We start from the raw sequence: 16,548 nt of genomic DNA, 5'->3' as shown, positions 1-16,548 counted from the left end.
AAAAACGTATTTATTCAATGCAAATAACGTGTCTTCGTACTTATATCTATGTCAGCAGTGGGCGGTGACAGGCAGAACAATGAAATGGAAACCTATTAGCGATGCTTGGAGTGAGACAGCGACAGTGATACAAGATAGATAAATATTTTAAAAGAAAAATTACACTCTGACCCAGATGACGGCCCAAGTATGAGTGGAGGTCAGAAGAAAGTAAAAAAAAAAAGGTGAGCTCAAACAGCACAATAAAAGTTTATATTGCTTTTACTGGCGAACCAACCAACGGAAAAGCTGTCCAACAGTGCCGTAATTAAACGCCATCTCCAAACTAAACACCCTTCGGTTCGAGATAAGAACACGGACGATTTTGTTCGTAAACAGACAGTTTTTGAAGGAAACCACCAGGACGCGTGAGAAAACTCTGAAAGCTACAAAGTTGCTCATGGCTAAACGTTAATACCATCTGCTCGCTAAATCATCAGACAGGAAATGCTCATCCCTGGCGCTGTAAAGGTTTAAAATATATAATAATAACAATATGTGCCGTGGCTAAAAAAAAAAAAATTGAGAATCACGGAGCGAAAGGGTTTCCCACCGTGATTTACAACTTTCCCTGCGAGGCGTTAAAAAATACACTCACAGCGCCGGGATTTATTCAAGGAAGGTAAGTAGCTCCCTCTGCTGTTGCAAGCAAGCATCCACTCATAGTAGTGACCTTCTTGAGGAAGCACTTTGAAAACATGCACGTAATTATTATTATTATTGATTATTAGTTATTTATTAAACTTGGAAGACGTCACATGTCGTGGTACATACATGTGTTTTTGCCGGCGTTGATGCATCTACTGTCGAAGTGGAATCCCAGCGCACGGAGCCCTACGTGAAGTACATACGTGCCCGATATCCGGTCTAGGAGCTGTTGCTCAGGTTCCTCCAGGAGCCACGAGTTGCTCAAAGTGCCACTGCTGGCGAGGACGGTGCACGCAGGGATGTAGGAAAAGCCTCCCCGCCGCCTCTTCCGGATGTCCCCCTTTATTCTCTCCGCCCTTTACGGCCTCCAGACACAACTGGGACGGCTGGTGGACGAGCTGTCCACTCAGCTGGAGGAAAACAGGTCTCAAACAACAGCAGCAACTTGTAGTTTAGAGAAAAAAAAAAAAAAAAAAAGAAATTCATTCACGCACCTTAAGGAAGTTCCAGCGGAGTGCGTTGCTGGCGTGATGGTATTTATTGCACGGCGATAATCTGACTTGCTTCCCTGCAGCATCCAAACACAAATCCCCCCTGGGACCCCATCGCACCTGGCCCTCCGAGTTGAGATCGCAGTGCTGCCGTGACGGAGGAGCTCATCCGTGACGTTGTAATTACCTTATAGCGGAGTAAAGTGTCACCGTGGTTACCTGGCCGCCTGTCCCGCTGCATGGCGCCACATGCACGAATCCACCCGGCGGCCCGTTCCCCCGTGGAAAGTCCACACAGCTACCGGTGCCAACGTTGTACAGCTTCAAACACGACACACAAAGTCACAAAAGCACATCATATAGGTATGTCTGACATGTAAGATAAGATAAGATAAGAACAACTTTATTAATCCCGAGGGAAATTGTTGTGCCAGAGTTACAGAAAATATAACAGTAATAAATTATAAAAAGAAAAAGGCAGAATTAGAAATAAAAATAAACTATAAACTATAAAGTGTCTCAGTGAAACTATAAAGTGTCTGAGTAAGCAAGTGATAAAACTATAAGTGTCTTAGTAACAAGTGAGGTAAGGAGTGCACAATAGTATGATAAAAGGAAAAATTGTAGTGTAGCTGTTATGAAATCACATATGTTATGAAATACATTTTCACATATAAAAATGTATGTGTGTGTGTGTGTGTGTGTGTGTGTGTGCCTGCTACCTGGCCCGACAGTCCTGGTCTGTCCTGGGGGATGTAAAGTTGCGGGTAAACCGTGGTCAGGTACCAGCGGAAGTTCCTACAGCCCAGGTTCTTCTTCAGCCGCAGACGCTCGGTGACATTTGGGCTCTCTGACTGCACGGGAGGGGGGGGGAGTATGTTTTTGTGTGTGTTATCAAAACAAAAACACATGCAGACCACCTCTTGTGTGTTTTTTGGACTGTGGGAGGAAACCCGGGGGAGGCGCCAAACCTGCACGCCACCTTGCAGAACATTTGCGTTCTTTAACCCTCGTGCTGTATTGCGGGTCAAAAGTGACCCACTACCATGTTTAGCTGTCGAAAAAACACCTTAACCTATTTTTTTTTTCAACTTGAAATTTTATGACTTTTCCTAAAGAGACCCCATAATTAGAAAAAGCGATACTTCTTTTTTGTTTATGTTTCCATGTGGGGCCGTAAACCACTAGGGTACAAAGATTGTCATTTTTAACCCGTAGGACAAGGGGAGTAAACACAATGTTAAGATCGCACGAGGGTTAAAAACGCAGAAACGCACTCGCCTGCCTGATGGAATGAGCGAGCGTGTCTCTCCTGTAGAAGATCTTTCGATATCCGTCCATCCAAGTGTCGGCGAGGCGGATCTTGTTCCTCTCTAGCGGCTCCTGGTCTGGGACTGGAAACTCCTGATATTGCAGGCGGGCGACACGGGAACAGGGAACCACCTCCATCGTTCCACCGCACGACCAAACCTGGGGGGAACATCGGCGATAACGCGTGGCGGTCGTGTTCAAGAGGGCGCCGCCGCCCTTGAAAACGCCCCGAAACCCCCGACAAAAGGCGACCAGTTGGGCGACAGCGTTCCCCTCACCCTGATGGAGAACTCGACGTGTTCCCCTCCACGCTGTTGCATCCCTGGGTCGTAAGCCCCCACGCTCTGGAAGAAATGTTTGTCAATTGCCAGAACTCCACCTCCTAACGCCGGACTCCTACGACATTTAGGACACCGATTTACCGACAAATGAAATCACACGGACATTGCTTTAAGACGTCTGACTGAAGATAATGAAAAGGGAGTCCACAGCGTCGGGCGGTTCTCTCCGTCGGAAGATGTCGACTGACCTTATTGGACGGATTCCCGGATCCGGGGGCGTGACTTGTACCCCGACGTTGGACTCCCACTGGAATTCCAGCCTCCAGTCGAAAACTCCCCTGACCGGCCACCGGGTGGCATCGTACCGGAAGGTCCGACCGTCTATCACATCCATGATGGGCGACACCACGGTGGTCCTGCACGGAATCGTTTATCAGAAGGTTAGCGAACAAGGAGGGAGTTCCTCTGTTTCTTTCAATCCGTGTTTTTTTTTTTTTCGTCTCGGTCTAAAAGCGTCCAATTTCCCGTTCGACCGCGTCGAACTCTTTCGTTATCGTCCGAAACCCCCGCGCGGAGAGGTCACGCCGGCTTCTTCGTCCGAAGGAAACGGAATTGAGGCGTGAGAGAGCGCGCGAAATAGCAGAAGGGGGTCAAACATGTGGCGGCGAGCGAGGGAACCAAGGGCGGTCGCGAATTCCGAGCCCAAGAGATCGGGCTAATTATCCGTCTAATTAGAGACACGCCGCAGGCAAGTCGGGAGACTCGAGACCGGAGCCAAATCATGAGAGCGAGGTTTTGGATATGGAAGGCCAGACCCCCCCTGAGTCCTCATGACTGAGGGCAGCAGACCGAAAAAACTTCCACCTTCTCATTTTTGGAAGAAACCCTACCAGGAAGTAGAAGAAAAAGCAAACAAAGTCCGTAGAAGACGGACATTAGTCCACTTTGACATTGAATTTGTAGCGGTCGCTGACATGGGCGAGTGTCCGGTACCTGTCCTGGGCCACTCGCTCCAGGAGCGGCTCCAGCCAGCCCCTGTGGCATTGGCAGTTGGAGTCCATGAAAACCAGCACCTCCCCTGCGGCTCTGGAGGCGCCCGAGCTCCGGCAGCCTCCGATCCCCGAGCTTCCGGCTCCGCGAATCAAACGCACCCCATCCAAGTTGGACACGTGTTCCCTCAACGCATTCTGACCTGGAATACAAAGAATCCACTTTCTTATCCAGACATCTGGGCAACTTCGGCATGTTCAAGGATCTTCTCGCTTCTCGCGTCGTCGTCAAAAATACAAATATCCCCGCTTTCGATACACGGCTATTTTGAATGTTTGTGTGTTGAGCCGCATTTTGTAATAACGGTGCATTTTGTAATAAACGTCCAAAATGTAATAACTTTTTCATTTCATTTTGTAATAAAGCCGCATTTTGTAATAAACTGCCGCATTTTGTAATAAACTGCCCCAACGCATTTTGTAATAAATTTTGCCGCATTATGTAATAAGTTATTACATTTTGAGAAGATTGTTACAAAATGCCCTTGCAACTTTTTTTATTCTCTAGGAAATGTAATAACATGGAATTTATAGAATATTCTCTGTTAATGCAACCTTTGAATAGTGTACTAATAGTAATTGCTAAGTACTGCTACTAGGCTAATACAGTGATACTAATAATAGGCCTAGCTTTTACAAATACTTTAAAGTAAAATAAAATACAATTAACAAACTTATGCTTTAGAATTGTTATTACATAGTGCACCATGTTATTACATTTCCTAGAAAATAAAAAAGTTGCAAGTGCATTTTGTAATAATCTTCTCAACATGTAATAACTTATTACATAATGCGGCAAAATTTATTACAAAATGCGTCGGGGCGGTTTATTACAAAATGCGGCTTTATTACAAAATGAAATGAAAAAGTTATTACATTTTGGACGTTTATTACAAAATGCACTGTTATTACAAAATGCGGCTCAACATTTGTGTCAGAGCCGCCGTGCTCACCCTGCTGGCCGGAGCCATCCACCAGCAGCAACTCCCGCAGGTACCGCTTGGGTGAGGTTTCCAGCACGCTGTGCACGGTGCGGAGGAGCGCGGACCGGGTTTCGTCGTGGAAACAGATGACCACGCTGGCCGAAGGCAGGGATTGGCGGTACGGCTCCCGGGAGCACCTGTTGGGTGGGGGGGGTGATCGCAACCGGTCAAAGAAACGGACGGTTCGGGGATTTCACGGAGGTCCTAGTGGACGGAAACGGGGTTTCAAAGTCTGGCGTTCCCTTTGTTAGTTCATATGAAGCCACCGAAGAAGAAAGACTATTCGTGGACAGGAAGGCAAAAGAAAAGGTTTACTCATTCGCTTGTGATCTTTATGGCTTGTGGCCGATCCCGGCCATCTCACAGCCAAACACAGACGTAATTTCATCATCTTATTCAGCCATTCACAGTCATATGGACAAATCTGTCATTCACTTTATATAAATATATGCAAAAATTCACTTACTTGTTCATATGTCATATAGGGATAAGCAACCATTCACTCACCGGGGGCAATTCATGAAAAAAAAAATCATGCAAAAAACATGCAAAAAATTAAATTTCTTTTGCGGAATTTGCGGCTTCTGGTACTTTGGATCTTCGGTTATAAAATTGTGATTTTTGTAAGTCACTTTGGATAAAAGCGTCTGTTAAATGACTGCAATGTAATGTGATGTAATTAATGCGTGACAAAAATCCATAGAAAAAAACACTCACTCATTCATGTCATGAATACATGCAAAAATTCACTCACTCATTCATTAACGATAGACATAGAACCATTCATACGTATAAAAACAAATCTGTCATTCACATGTCATGCAAAGCCATGCAACCATTCACTCTTATTTACATGTCATATAGAAATATGGAACCATTGACTCACTCACTCACACATCATAAAAACACACATTCAGTCAGTCATCATACAGACATACAACCATTCACATGTCATATTGAAAAAAAAATAATGTTAGCATTTCATATGGAGACATGCAACCAACCACTCACCGGGGGCAATTCATGAAAAAAAAAATCATGCAAAAAACATGCAAAAAATTAAATTTCTTTTGCGGAATTTGCGGCTTCTGGTACTTTGGATCTTCGGTTATAAAATTGTGATTTTTGTAAGTCACTTTGGATAAAAGCGTCTGTTAAATGACTGCAATGTAATGTGATGTAATTAATGCGTGAAAAAAATCCATAGAAAAAAAACACTCACTCATTCATGTCATGAATACATGCAAAAATTCACTCACTCATTCATTAACGATAGACATAAAACCATTCATACGTATAAAAACAAATCTGTCATTCACATGTCATGCAAAGCCATGGAACCATTCACTCTTATGTACATGCAACCATTGACTCACTCAGTCATCATATAGACATACAACCGTTCACATGTCATATTGAAAAAAGCCTAATGTTAACATTTCATATAGAGACATGCAACCATTCACTGACTCATCCAAATGTCATGAAGTGACGTGAAAGCATTCAGTCAATCATTTGCATGTCATATAAATACAAGAAAAAGTTCACTCACACATCATAAATACATGCAACCAGTCACTCACTCATCCAAATGTCATAAAAAATATAAAACTATCATGTGTCATATAAAAACAACCCTTCACTCAGTTATACACATGATAAAAACACACAGCCATTCACACTTTCATACAGACGTACAACTCTGAAAGTGACCCTCTCATTCCCTCGTCATCCTACGTTTTTGTCACCGCGCCTCTGAGCTCACATCGGGCTGCGCTGGTCTCCCGGGCCGCTCCGGTCCTCGTGGACGCGCACCTTCGCCTCCGCATCCCGGCGGCGCGTCTGGGACGCAGGAGCCCCGGAGGGATCTCCGAAACCGCGTCTCCTCCGCGGGATCGGCACCGGTAGCAGCTGGTCCTCCCGCAGGGAACCGAGGGGGCCGAAGTCCGCGACGAGCTCCGAGGCGCCGTCCCTCCACCCGGCCGCCAAGACCGGCGCGGCGGGGGTCTTCCGCGGGGGTCGCCGCGGGGGTCCGGCGCTGCGGTCGAAGAGATCCGACAAAGCCAGCGTCACAAAGGCGAATCCGCCGAGCAGGAGCCAGATGAAGATCACCCTCCACCTCCTGCTCCTCTTCCTCACCCGCGCAACTTCCGCGCACAGTTTCATGCCGAGCGGAGCGAAGACTATGACGGGAATTCAACCCCGCCGCGCAGACCCTGATTCCATCTTCGGACCAATTCCTCCACCTCAGCTATAGCACTAAGCAAAACAAAACAAAAACAAAAAAAACACGCCAGAGGAAAGCGACAGGTTAGAGACAACGACCCCCACTCCTCCTCAACTTCTAGTCTTCCACCTGCTCTGGGAAGATTCTCGCTTTATATGCTTTATATAAATATATATGGCAATGGAATAGGGGGGGGATATTAGGGGGGATAGAGCTCGATGTGTTTACCACCGAGTCTGAAAACCCGCTCGAGAATAAAAGAGGAGGGATCAGCTGACCCCCCCCCTCCACACACACACACACATACACACACACACACACAGTACCTCCACCCTCCAACCCATCACTTTCTTTTCCATCCCAGGACACCGACGGAGTGCGGGAACGTAGTGTGTGTGTGTGTGTGTGTGTGTGTTTGTCTCGGTGAACTTCCAGAGGCGGTGAACGCTCCTGTGTGTTCCGTCCGACAGCCAGAACACACACGCCCGCCCACACAGACACACACACACACACACACACATAGTGTTGAAATTTCCACGTCCTGCACAATTGCGCGCAGACCGAGGAACGCAGGCGGGGAGGGGTGTGTGTGAGTGTGTGTGTCAGGCCCTCATTACTATCTGGCTTCTACTCGGATGGAGGAATGCAAGCGCGCACACACACACACAAAAACACTCTGGCGCATGCGCACTCACACTCTCCGCCTGACACATACACCTACTCCCATGTGTTCTGTTATAATCATCATATCGTTTCTGATTTCCGAGTCATTTCTGGCCCAATTTTAATATTTATTTCTTTATCTCAAGAGAAACTACTGGAAATAGTAAATAAAAATAAAAGTTGGAATTATTATATCAGTGACGCCCCCTGCTGGAGAAGGGATGCAAACCGGGTTTTTTAACGCCACTTTTCAGTCATTTCCGGCAAAAGGGCGACGCGGGGAGGGGGGGGGGGTTGTCATGGAAACCGTTATCAGATAATAAATCATCCAATCTGCTATGAATCTGGATTGCAATGGAATAGACTGCAAATATCCATACTTGTCGATTTACAGGGATTATATATAAAAACATGTATACATCATTTACTTTGACGTCACCTGAGGTGGATGACGTCATTGGCTACTTAACAGTGCATCCTAAACTTTACTTCCGGCTCGAAAAGCGTTTTCTTTCAACAATAAAAAGTTTTATATATTCTCAAACCAACCCCCCCCCCACACACACACGCCCGACACACACGCTGGTTATTAACGGAGCGCCGTGTCATGTGCTAAGCCATCACACACACACACACACACACACAGATATCAAATGAACTCAAAGAAGAATGATAAGCAACATCTGTAATTACATTATATCATTTAGACAATTTACAAGGGGAACGCAAGCATGTGTGTGTATATATATATATATATGTGTGTGTGTGTGCGCCCTCTAGCCTTGAGGACTGTGCAAAAAAAAATCCAGGTGTTCTGCACATCTGGATGAACATAGGGGAGCGATAAAATTAAAAAAAAAAAAAACAAAGAGGAAAAAAAAAAAAAGGCTGCAGAGGAGGTTAAAGAAGAGTAAAAATGGAAGGATGGAAGTGGAAGAAAAGAAAATAAGAGCCCCCTCTCCTCTCCTTTCCCCTCCCCGTGCGTTTCCCCCTAATGAGAAATGATGCGCGTCTCGTTAGGAGCGCGTCACATGTCCGCGCGTCGTGCAACTTCCCCGTTGAATTGGCGGCTGCGGTTCGACGCCGAGCAGAGGGCGAGGAAGCAGGCAGAGGGATCCGGCGTCCTGGAGAAAAAAAAAAACCCAAAAAAACCTCCGAAATGGGATTTTCCTGGTTTTTCTCCGTATTCGTGTGCGTGTGGTTTCTACTGGAGGCGGACGCGGGTCCAGGTAGGTGAGATCCGTTTGAAATAACTTGAAATCATAAATTATATTTCTAAAAAAAAAACAACCTTTCCAGACCCGCCATATTCATTCATTCATTCTTTCAAACCTTTATTTATACTTGTAAGACCACTGAGGTCTCCCTCATTTTCAGGGTCGACAAATTTACAAGCAAAGCAGAGCACTGCACAACAATATAGGGAGATCAAATTAAAAAAAACAGTAGATAAACTAAAAACAGGTGAAAATGAGATTAAATTAAAGAGAGTACGGAAGCAGTAGATAAAACTCGAAACAAGTAAAAAATGAGATCAAATTAAAAAGTAGAAGGGGGCGGATAAAACTAAAAACAAGTACAATTGGCAGTACAAATTAAAAAAAAAAACAGTAGATAAACTAAAAACAGGTGCAAATGTGATTCAATTAAAGAGAGTACGAGCGTGACATGCAGTATTCCGATTTGTCTGAGAAAATTTGTCAGTTCGGGTTTTTCTTTCTGGCTTTTTTTTTTTTTTCTTTGTTTTTTTGGATAACTGACGCAGTCAGAGTCCCATGAGTTCAATTAGACCTCTCCCTCAGTCGTGCAAACGAAAACACCGTCGCATCCCGCGGACCGAAGCCTTAAAACCTGTGTTATTACATTGTAATAGCTGTGTAATAGTGGATTTCAGGTATAACTTTAAAATTTATAGATTGACGTCACTATCCCTGTCGCCGGGGTCGACCTCTGAAGGTGGATCAGGTGTGACGGATTAAAATTATCGACTACCGTTTTTTTCGTGATAAAATAGCGAATACGGATCACGTCGTCTATTTGACGCCAAAAAGCATTTTAAGCTAAACGTTATCACGTGCGACTTCTCGCCCTGTCGCCAGCATACAGGGACATGTTTTCCCACAAGCACACCAAACTGGGGAAGTTTCCGTTCCCGATCCCGCCCATCCCCGGCTGGGATCCCGACACCAACCCGTGGGACGATAGCCTCTACCCGCCGCTAAAAACGAAGGAGCTCACGCACCGGAGAGGCAAGTCGGGATCTTACGTCTTCCGCCCATTGACGGGACGCGGATAATCTGGACCGTCTACCCCTTGCGCAGGTAAACCAACCGTCCGTTTGACCAGCGACAGCCCGGCGCTCAACGGCTCATCCGTCACCTTCACCGCCAAGCTGGAGTACCCGCCGTGTCAGAAGGAAGATCCCGCCGGGAACCTGTTGTGGGACGAGCACTGCGAGGACGGTACGGAGCTGGAGGCCTCAGGTTACTGCCGAGAAGCCCGGAAGAGGCCAATCGTACCCTCCCGCTGTCTCGCGAAGGCGAAAATAAAAAACCAATCGCGCGTTCTCTCTCTCTCACGTTGTTTTTTTCCTTCTCCGCGCAGCTAACGGACAGCTGCGCTCCGGCTACGTGTACGGCTGGAGCTCCTGGTTGGACGACTACGGCTTCGGGAAGTGCAACGACGCGTCCAAGTGCGACGTTTTCCCCGACGGGAAGCCCTTCCCGCAGAGCAACGACTGGAGACGCAAGAGCTACGTCTACGTTTGGCACACGATGGGTGAGGGCGTCGGAAACGGGGCCGAAGACCCGCTCGATCCGAATAAAATCGAATGAACGCTTTTCCCCTCCGATGTCCGTCCAGGGCAATATTTCGAGACGTGCGACGGATCCTCCTCCAGTTTGACGCTCAACACCTCCAGCTTCCCCCTCGGGGCCGAGGTCATCGAGGTGCTGGTGTATCGGAAACGCGAGCGCAGAAAGTACACCCCGCTCAGCACAGACAACACCGTCTTCTATGTCACAGGTAGAAGCCGACACGTGCGGAAAAGTTGCGCGGATATTCATTCGTTCGTTCTCGATATCGCTTGTCAGGGGATGGGAGGCGGAGCCGGGTTTCGCTTTCGATCACATGCAGAGACGGGCAACTGTTCACCCTCTCATTCACAAGTCCTACCGGGAGGGAGGAACAAAATTTCACCCAGTCGTATAAACAGACGGCCGTTCGCTCAGTCATTCACACGTCGCATTGGGACAAATGAACCATCCGCTCATTCATTCACAAGTCATAAAAATAACCATTCACTCACTCATTCACAAGCCTCAAGATACGCGACAATTCATTCACAAGTCATACAGACGTAAACATTCACTCACAAGTCATATAACAGACATATATATATAGAAATACACCAATTCACTCATTCATTCACACGTCATGTAGGGACGAAAAAACGCTTCACGCAGTTAAATAAATCAGTGTTTCCCAATTAGCGCGCCGTGAGAGATCATCAGGTGTGCCGTGGAAAAATGCCCACTTTCACCCGATTGGTCCGAAAATGATTTATCCAACGCAAATAATGTGTCTTCCTATGTCTATGTGGGCAGCGTGTGCATTCCATGGCAACGGGTAGTGAATTAACCTGTGCATCTGTGTAACTGTGTATCATTTTTAAAATAAAAAGTACTTGTATCTGCGTAAACAAACAGGCAGCGTTGTTGAAAACTACCAAGACGAGTGAGAAAGCAGTGAAAGCTGCTATAAAGTTGCTGAACTCGTCTCTAAATCCAAACAGCAAAACATTAATACTACCTGCCGGCAAAATCATTGGAGAAGAAACGCTCGGCTCTGGCGTTGATAAAGAAATAGCCAGATTTCTCTCAAATAATACCATTTTCAGACATATTGATGACATGTCTTCGGATATTGCAAAAAAGTGTTCTGGAAAAGTTGCACGTCAGTGGGAAATTTGCATTGCAACTTGACAAATCTACAGATATTAGATATATTAGATTTCACACTAAGTGAATTGAGACTACGGTTTCATTCTAATTCATTAAAAACTGTTTTTGACATATTTATTTGGTGGTGCGCCGTGTGATTTTTCTCATGTAAAATATGTGCCGTGGCTCAAAAAAGGTCGGGAAACACTGAAATAAACATACGACCATTCATAAAGAAATACAACCATTCGCTCATTCATACGTCATATTGGGACGAATAAACATTCACTCATAGACATAAAGCCATTCAATCTTTCATTCACAATTCCAAAAAAAAAAAAAAAAAATTACAACTCACTCATTCAAGGGTCTTATAGGGACAAACAAAATTCACCCAGTCATGTAGACTCACTTATTCACACGTAACATAGGAACCAACCATTCACCCTCATATATAGAGGTTTACATAAGTAATGCTCTTTGCCATCACTTGTTTTATTTCCAACCACGGTGAATAATTCATTCACTTCCGCAGATAAGATCCCGGTGACTGTGAGCATCTCCCAGAAGGCCGCGGTCAACCAGACACGGAGCGTCTTCTTCCGCGGGGAAGACGTGGTGTTTAAAGTGCAGCTCCACGATCCCAGCGACTACCTGAAGTCGGCCGCCTCCGTCGACTACACGTGGGATTTCAAAGACGGCAACCAGCTGGTGACGCACCACGACGTGACCACGCACACGTACAACTCACTGGGGACCATGAGCGTGAAGCTGGTCGTGGAGGCCATGTTTCCCAAGGAGTGCCCTCCCGCCGCCGCTACGCCCACCCCGAAGGGCCGCACGGGTAAAAACGCCGGTTCGCGCACGCGTTTCTTTCAAATGTGATTTGACTTCACGCGGCCCGAGGTTGTTTTTCCGGTCTTGCCACAGGGAGGTGCCGTAGGAAAACGACTCCGAGGAGCATTTTTAAAGTTGAAGTCCCGAGTTGCCGGACAGTGAATTTAAAACTCCGGATCCGCTCTTTTCATGGAACTGCATTGTTATGATATACTGCTCAAAAAAATAAGGGGAAAACTTAAACAACACAACGTAACTCCAAGTCAGTCACGCTTCTGTGAAATCAAACTGTCCACTTAGGACGCAACATTCATTTTGACTTGTTTTAAGGACATCACATCAAAGTTGGATCAGCTTTTAGTGTGTTTTTCCACTTTAATTTTGAGTGAGACTCCAAATCTAGACCTCCATGGATCAATACATTTGATTTCCATTGATCATTTTTGAGTGATTTGTTGTCAGCACATTCAACTATGTAAAGAACAAAGTATTTGATAACAATATTTCTTTCATTCATATCTAGGATGTGCTATTTCAGCTTTCCTTTTATTTTTTTGAGCAATGTATATTTCAGAATCAGAATAATTAATTTGTTGAACGCAGCTCCTGCTCACAGTGGAGAAGTGGAGAAGAATCAAAATAAATAATAAAATAGCGAATAATAAAAATAAACTAAAAAACGGTAAAGATAAAAAAGAAAGAAATAAAAAAAAATACTTGTAAAAATATATGTGTCGTGTACACATGTATATTTACATGAACAGGTATTGTATTTATGCGTATAATGAGGATTATTGCACAGTATGTAGAGAAAAACAAGTATTCATTCTCTCAGGAAATGAAACCATTCACTGTCATTTATACTTCTATACTTTACACTGTCATTCACGCGTCATAAAGAGATATACAACCGTCCACTGTCTCGCTCTATATAAATAAAACACGTCATAAAGTCATTCATTCATTATCGCATTCGCTTATAATAGAGACAAACATGCATTCGCTTGTGCAGAAAGACCTTGTCGGAATTGAACCGGCGACCTTCTCTTTAGGAGTGGCTCCATGTCACTCCTGCCCAAATTAAGAATAATTTCTATGACCTCTTTGTGCTTCTGCAAGAGTCTATTTAAAAAAAAAAAAAAAAAAAAAAAAAATTTTTAAGGGGATTACGTTTCACTGTAGTGTGTTTTATCATTTTGAAATTCAAAGATGGGGCAATCTGGAGGGGGAATGACGGACTCTGTGTTTGGCTTCCTGACGTTATCGTATTGAAGCTGTGAAGCTTCTCGGTTGTCGCAAATTAAGAAATTAAATCCCTCTTTTGCGTATTTGCATGCATGCGATTGGAAATAGACCAAAAAAAAGCAGGTTCTGGTTCATGTTTGTCTTCTCGCAGAGGCTCCCACACCTCCGCCCATCACTCACGCCGTCACTATGAAGGTGGAAACGACCGAGGGTGAGTGTGTTCGCGATTTCTGAAAGTGTGTATTCAGCCAAAAAACAAAAAAAAAACAAAAAAAACTCATCGATCGCCCGGACTTCTGAGTTCTCGCTTTGCGTTGTCTCAGTGAAGCACAGCACCAGCCCATCACCCATCTCGCCGTCCTCTGTCGCCACGACGACCGGCTGGCCCACCACAGAGCCGTACCCTCTGACGGACGCCGTCTCCACCCAGTCCATCCCCACTCCCGAGGCCTTGCGCCAGAGGAAGACGCTGAAAGAAGACGAGTGTTACCGCTACGTTTACGGGACCTTCGTCGGGAACATCAGCATCATAGGTGGGTTGGAGTTCGGGGGTCGTCCCCGTCCATCCTCCGCGTTTGATGAAAACCTCAAAATCTTCATCTCCGCTACCTCTGACCCCGCTTCCTGTCTTTTCCCGAGTGCCCCCCTGGTCTTGCCCGACTTGTATGCCTTTTTCCTTAGGAGTCGAAAAGTGATAGTAGCATTTAAATATCGCCCGCAGAGCCCAAGCGTCCGGTCGGCGGCCGATCAAATAGTCGCATTGTGGATGTCATCGCTGCCAGAATGACCAAAACAGACGTCAGCTTTCTGGTGAAATGTTTGGGCAGGTGGGTGTAAACAAGCACCAATGCACACTAGGGGCTATTGCAGTTGCATTATGCTCAAAGACATACATGTCATTGTATCCCCACAGCATGCCTACTTCAGCCTGCACCATCGTGTCGGATCCCACCTGTACCGAGGTGCGAAACATCATGTGCGACGACGTGCCCCCTTCGTCGGGATGTGAGGTACGTCTGACGCGAACGTTTCTGGAACCCGGGACCTACTGCGTCAATATCACCCTGGAGGACTCGAGCAGCCTCACCCTGGCCAGCACGACCGTCACCATCAACAAGTCCCGGGAGCCGCCGGGTTTGTTACTCACGCTTGTTTTTAAGTCTCGTTTTATCGACCAAAAACCGGGGGAGAAAAAAAATAACGTATTCTCGCTCCCTGATAGTGACGGAGACTCACCACACCGCGGAGGTTGTCCTCTCTGCAAGCACCGTGCTGGCAACTGTTTTCGGGTTCATCGCTTACATGGTCTACAGGTAAGCAGCCTTGGAATGTGACGACGTCGGGTGCAACAGGGTGGGCAGGGCCTTCGTGAAGGCGGTCAATTTTCTGGGGTGACACCGTCCCTAAAGGTAAAGATGGCATACCGTATGTCCGTAAGGGTTCTCGGACATCCAGGTCCTGGTCAAGCGTTGTCAAGCAATCTAGACTTCTTGAAGAGTCCTTGAAGAGTCTTCTTTTTGGTTCTAACACAGATTGTGGAGATTTGGCGGTTGGTCCAGGGGTTAGGTTTGGTTAATCCAGGAGTTGTTATGCATGGGGAACAAGGGTATGAACGGGGAACAAGGGTATGAACTACAGGGGTTGGACAAGTAATGGTGAGGGTCATGTGTCAAATCCAAACAGTCCACTCGGGCTGAGGAGTTGTTTGGGCCAGATCTTGTTAAAAGACCTCAACCCCCCCTGGCAACGTCAAGCTCTCAGTTCCTCTTCCTTTTTGGTCCTTCTTCCCTCCATCGCAGACGCTACAGAGTGTACCGGCCGATACGTCGGTCCCTGGCAGAGGAAGCCGCTGCCGGTGGCAACGGGGGCGGCGGCCACATGATGCGCCTGCGGGCGGCGCTCTTCCCCTCCAGCGAGGAAAGCCATCACCTGCTGAGCGAAAGAAGCCCCCTGTAGGCGTTCGGCGAAAACCCTCCGCCCCTTTTTCCATGCGATGTCACACCGCAAGCGAAGTCTAATTACATAACAAATGTGTTCATATCTGTGAAATACCATTGGATAATACTTGCGCCTTATGCCGGCTGAATTAATAAAGGGCTTGTTTGGCTTTTTTTTTTTTTTTTTTTTTTTTTAAAGAAAAAAAAAAAAAAAAAAGACATTATGTGCTTCTTCACTCAATCGTGGCAATTTTGGTGCTCTTGTAAATAACATCTAGCTTGTGACTTGAGTATATTCCTTACACTGAATACTTCTTTTGAATAAGATTTTTAAAGTAATCCGGCGAGTCACGGACACTTGGATGGCCGAACTAACCATTTCTGCGTTCAAAGGCCCTTTTGTTTTTTTTGCCATCAGACGCGATGAGCTTCTGGCACCTGAATGCATCAAAATGAGGCGTTTCAGGTACTTGAATTTCTACCTGATGTCAATTTTTAAAAGTTTACACCCATTGCGAGATACTAGAAATGCAGGGTGTTATCAAAATATTTTCTAACCAATAAAACTTTTGACCCCTCAATAAACTTTCACCTTGTATATTTCTTCACTGTCATTACACATTCATTGAAATTAAATCAGTAAGATTTAAAAAAAAAATAAAATTAAAAAAAAATTGATAATCTATATAGCGAATCCTGCAGTTAGGGTGTCACACATCACATAACTCAAAATTCAAGTGGAATATCTCACCAGTGATTGACACTTGTGGGGGAAAACAAAACAAAAAAAAAAAAAATAGAAACCCCAGTATTGATTTTTCACTTTATTCAGAGGCATTTGACAAGTGGAACTGTGTGAAGGGGAGGTGAAGGGGCACAAGCATGTCTCCAGATAG

The 16,548-nt window shown here is 45.6% G+C and overlaps 2 protein-coding genes across 3 annotated transcripts; one reads left to right on the top strand and one right to left on the bottom strand.

The window, feature by feature from the left end:
• On the bottom strand, nucleotides 1–7,238 carry LOC147220492 (polypeptide N-acetylgalactosaminyltransferase 15-like). Its single transcript, XM_086171440.1, has 10 exons — nucleotides 6,568–7,238; nucleotides 4,773–4,939; nucleotides 3,764–3,962; nucleotides 3,019–3,186; nucleotides 2,768–2,885; nucleotides 2,460–2,648; nucleotides 1,901–2,032; nucleotides 1,398–1,499; nucleotides 1,182–1,325; nucleotides 1–1,097 (listed from the first exon to the last, which is right to left on the bottom strand). Exons 1-10 carry the CDS (start codon nucleotides 6,966–6,968, stop codon nucleotides 921–923), a joined length of 1,797 nt encoding a protein of 598 aa, XP_086027566.1. The 5' UTR covers nucleotides 6,969–7,238; the 3' UTR covers nucleotides 1–920.
• A 1,527-nt stretch (nucleotides 7,239–8,765) lies between these two features.
• Nucleotides 8,766–15,835, top strand: gpnmb (glycoprotein (transmembrane) nmb). 2 transcript variants are annotated; one of them, XM_086171765.1, is made up of 12 exons: nucleotides 8,766–8,921; nucleotides 9,792–9,941; nucleotides 10,014–10,154; nucleotides 10,297–10,470; nucleotides 10,555–10,716; nucleotides 12,169–12,477; nucleotides 13,867–13,926; nucleotides 14,039–14,248; nucleotides 14,437–14,542; nucleotides 14,629–14,849; nucleotides 14,938–15,028; nucleotides 15,515–15,835. In XM_086171765.1, exons 1-12 carry the CDS (start codon nucleotides 8,852–8,854, stop codon nucleotides 15,669–15,671), a joined length of 1,851 nt encoding a protein of 616 aa, XP_086027891.1. In that variant the 5' UTR covers nucleotides 8,766–8,851; the 3' UTR covers nucleotides 15,672–15,835. The 2 variants fall into 2 exon arrangements, with proteins under 2 accessions (XP_086027891.1, XP_086027890.1); XM_086171764.1 differs by having other exon boundaries at nucleotides 10,014–10,175.
• Nucleotides 15,836–16,548: the final 713 nt, after the last annotated feature.

Source organism: Fistularia commersonii, chromosome 24, assembly GCF_037954325.1.
Source record: "Fistularia commersonii isolate RoL2024-O1a breed Wild chromosome 24, RoL_Fcom_v1.0, whole genome shotgun sequence".
Classification (NCBI taxonomy): Eukaryota; Metazoa; Chordata; class Actinopteri; order Syngnathiformes; family Fistulariidae; genus Fistularia; species Fistularia commersonii.
This window is presented reverse-complemented; position numbering and strand designations above follow the sequence as displayed.

What these genes read in the sequence shown, in the direction of transcription:
- LOC147220492 (XM_086171440.1), bottom strand. Translation starts at nt 6,968, where the DNA reads ATGAAACTGTGCGCGGAAGTTGCGCGGGTGAGGAAGAGGAGCAGGAGG. An exon ending in GGATGGCTCCGGCCAGCAGG is followed by an intron (nt 3,963 to 4,772) that starts GTGAGCACGGCG and finishes TTTGTATTCCAG; the next exon opens with GTCAGAATGCGTTGAGGGAA. An exon ending in ACGTCGAGTTCTCCATCAGG is followed by an intron (nt 2,649 to 2,767) that starts GTGAGGGGAACG and finishes TGTTCCCCCCAG; the next exon opens with GTTTGGTCGTGCGGTGGAAC.
- gpnmb (XM_086171764.1), top strand. Translation starts at nt 8,852, where the DNA reads ATGGGATTTTCCTGGTTTTTCTCCGTATTCGTGTGCGTGTGGTTTCTA. An exon ending in CTACGTTTGGCACACGATGG is followed by an intron (nt 10,471 to 10,554) that starts GTGAGGGCGTCG and finishes ATGTCCGTCCAG; the next exon opens with GGCAATATTTCGAGACGTGC. An exon ending in CTGGTGAAATGTTTGGGCAG is followed by an intron (nt 14,543 to 14,628) that starts GTGGGTGTAAAC and finishes GTATCCCCACAG; the next exon opens with CATGCCTACTTCAGCCTGCA.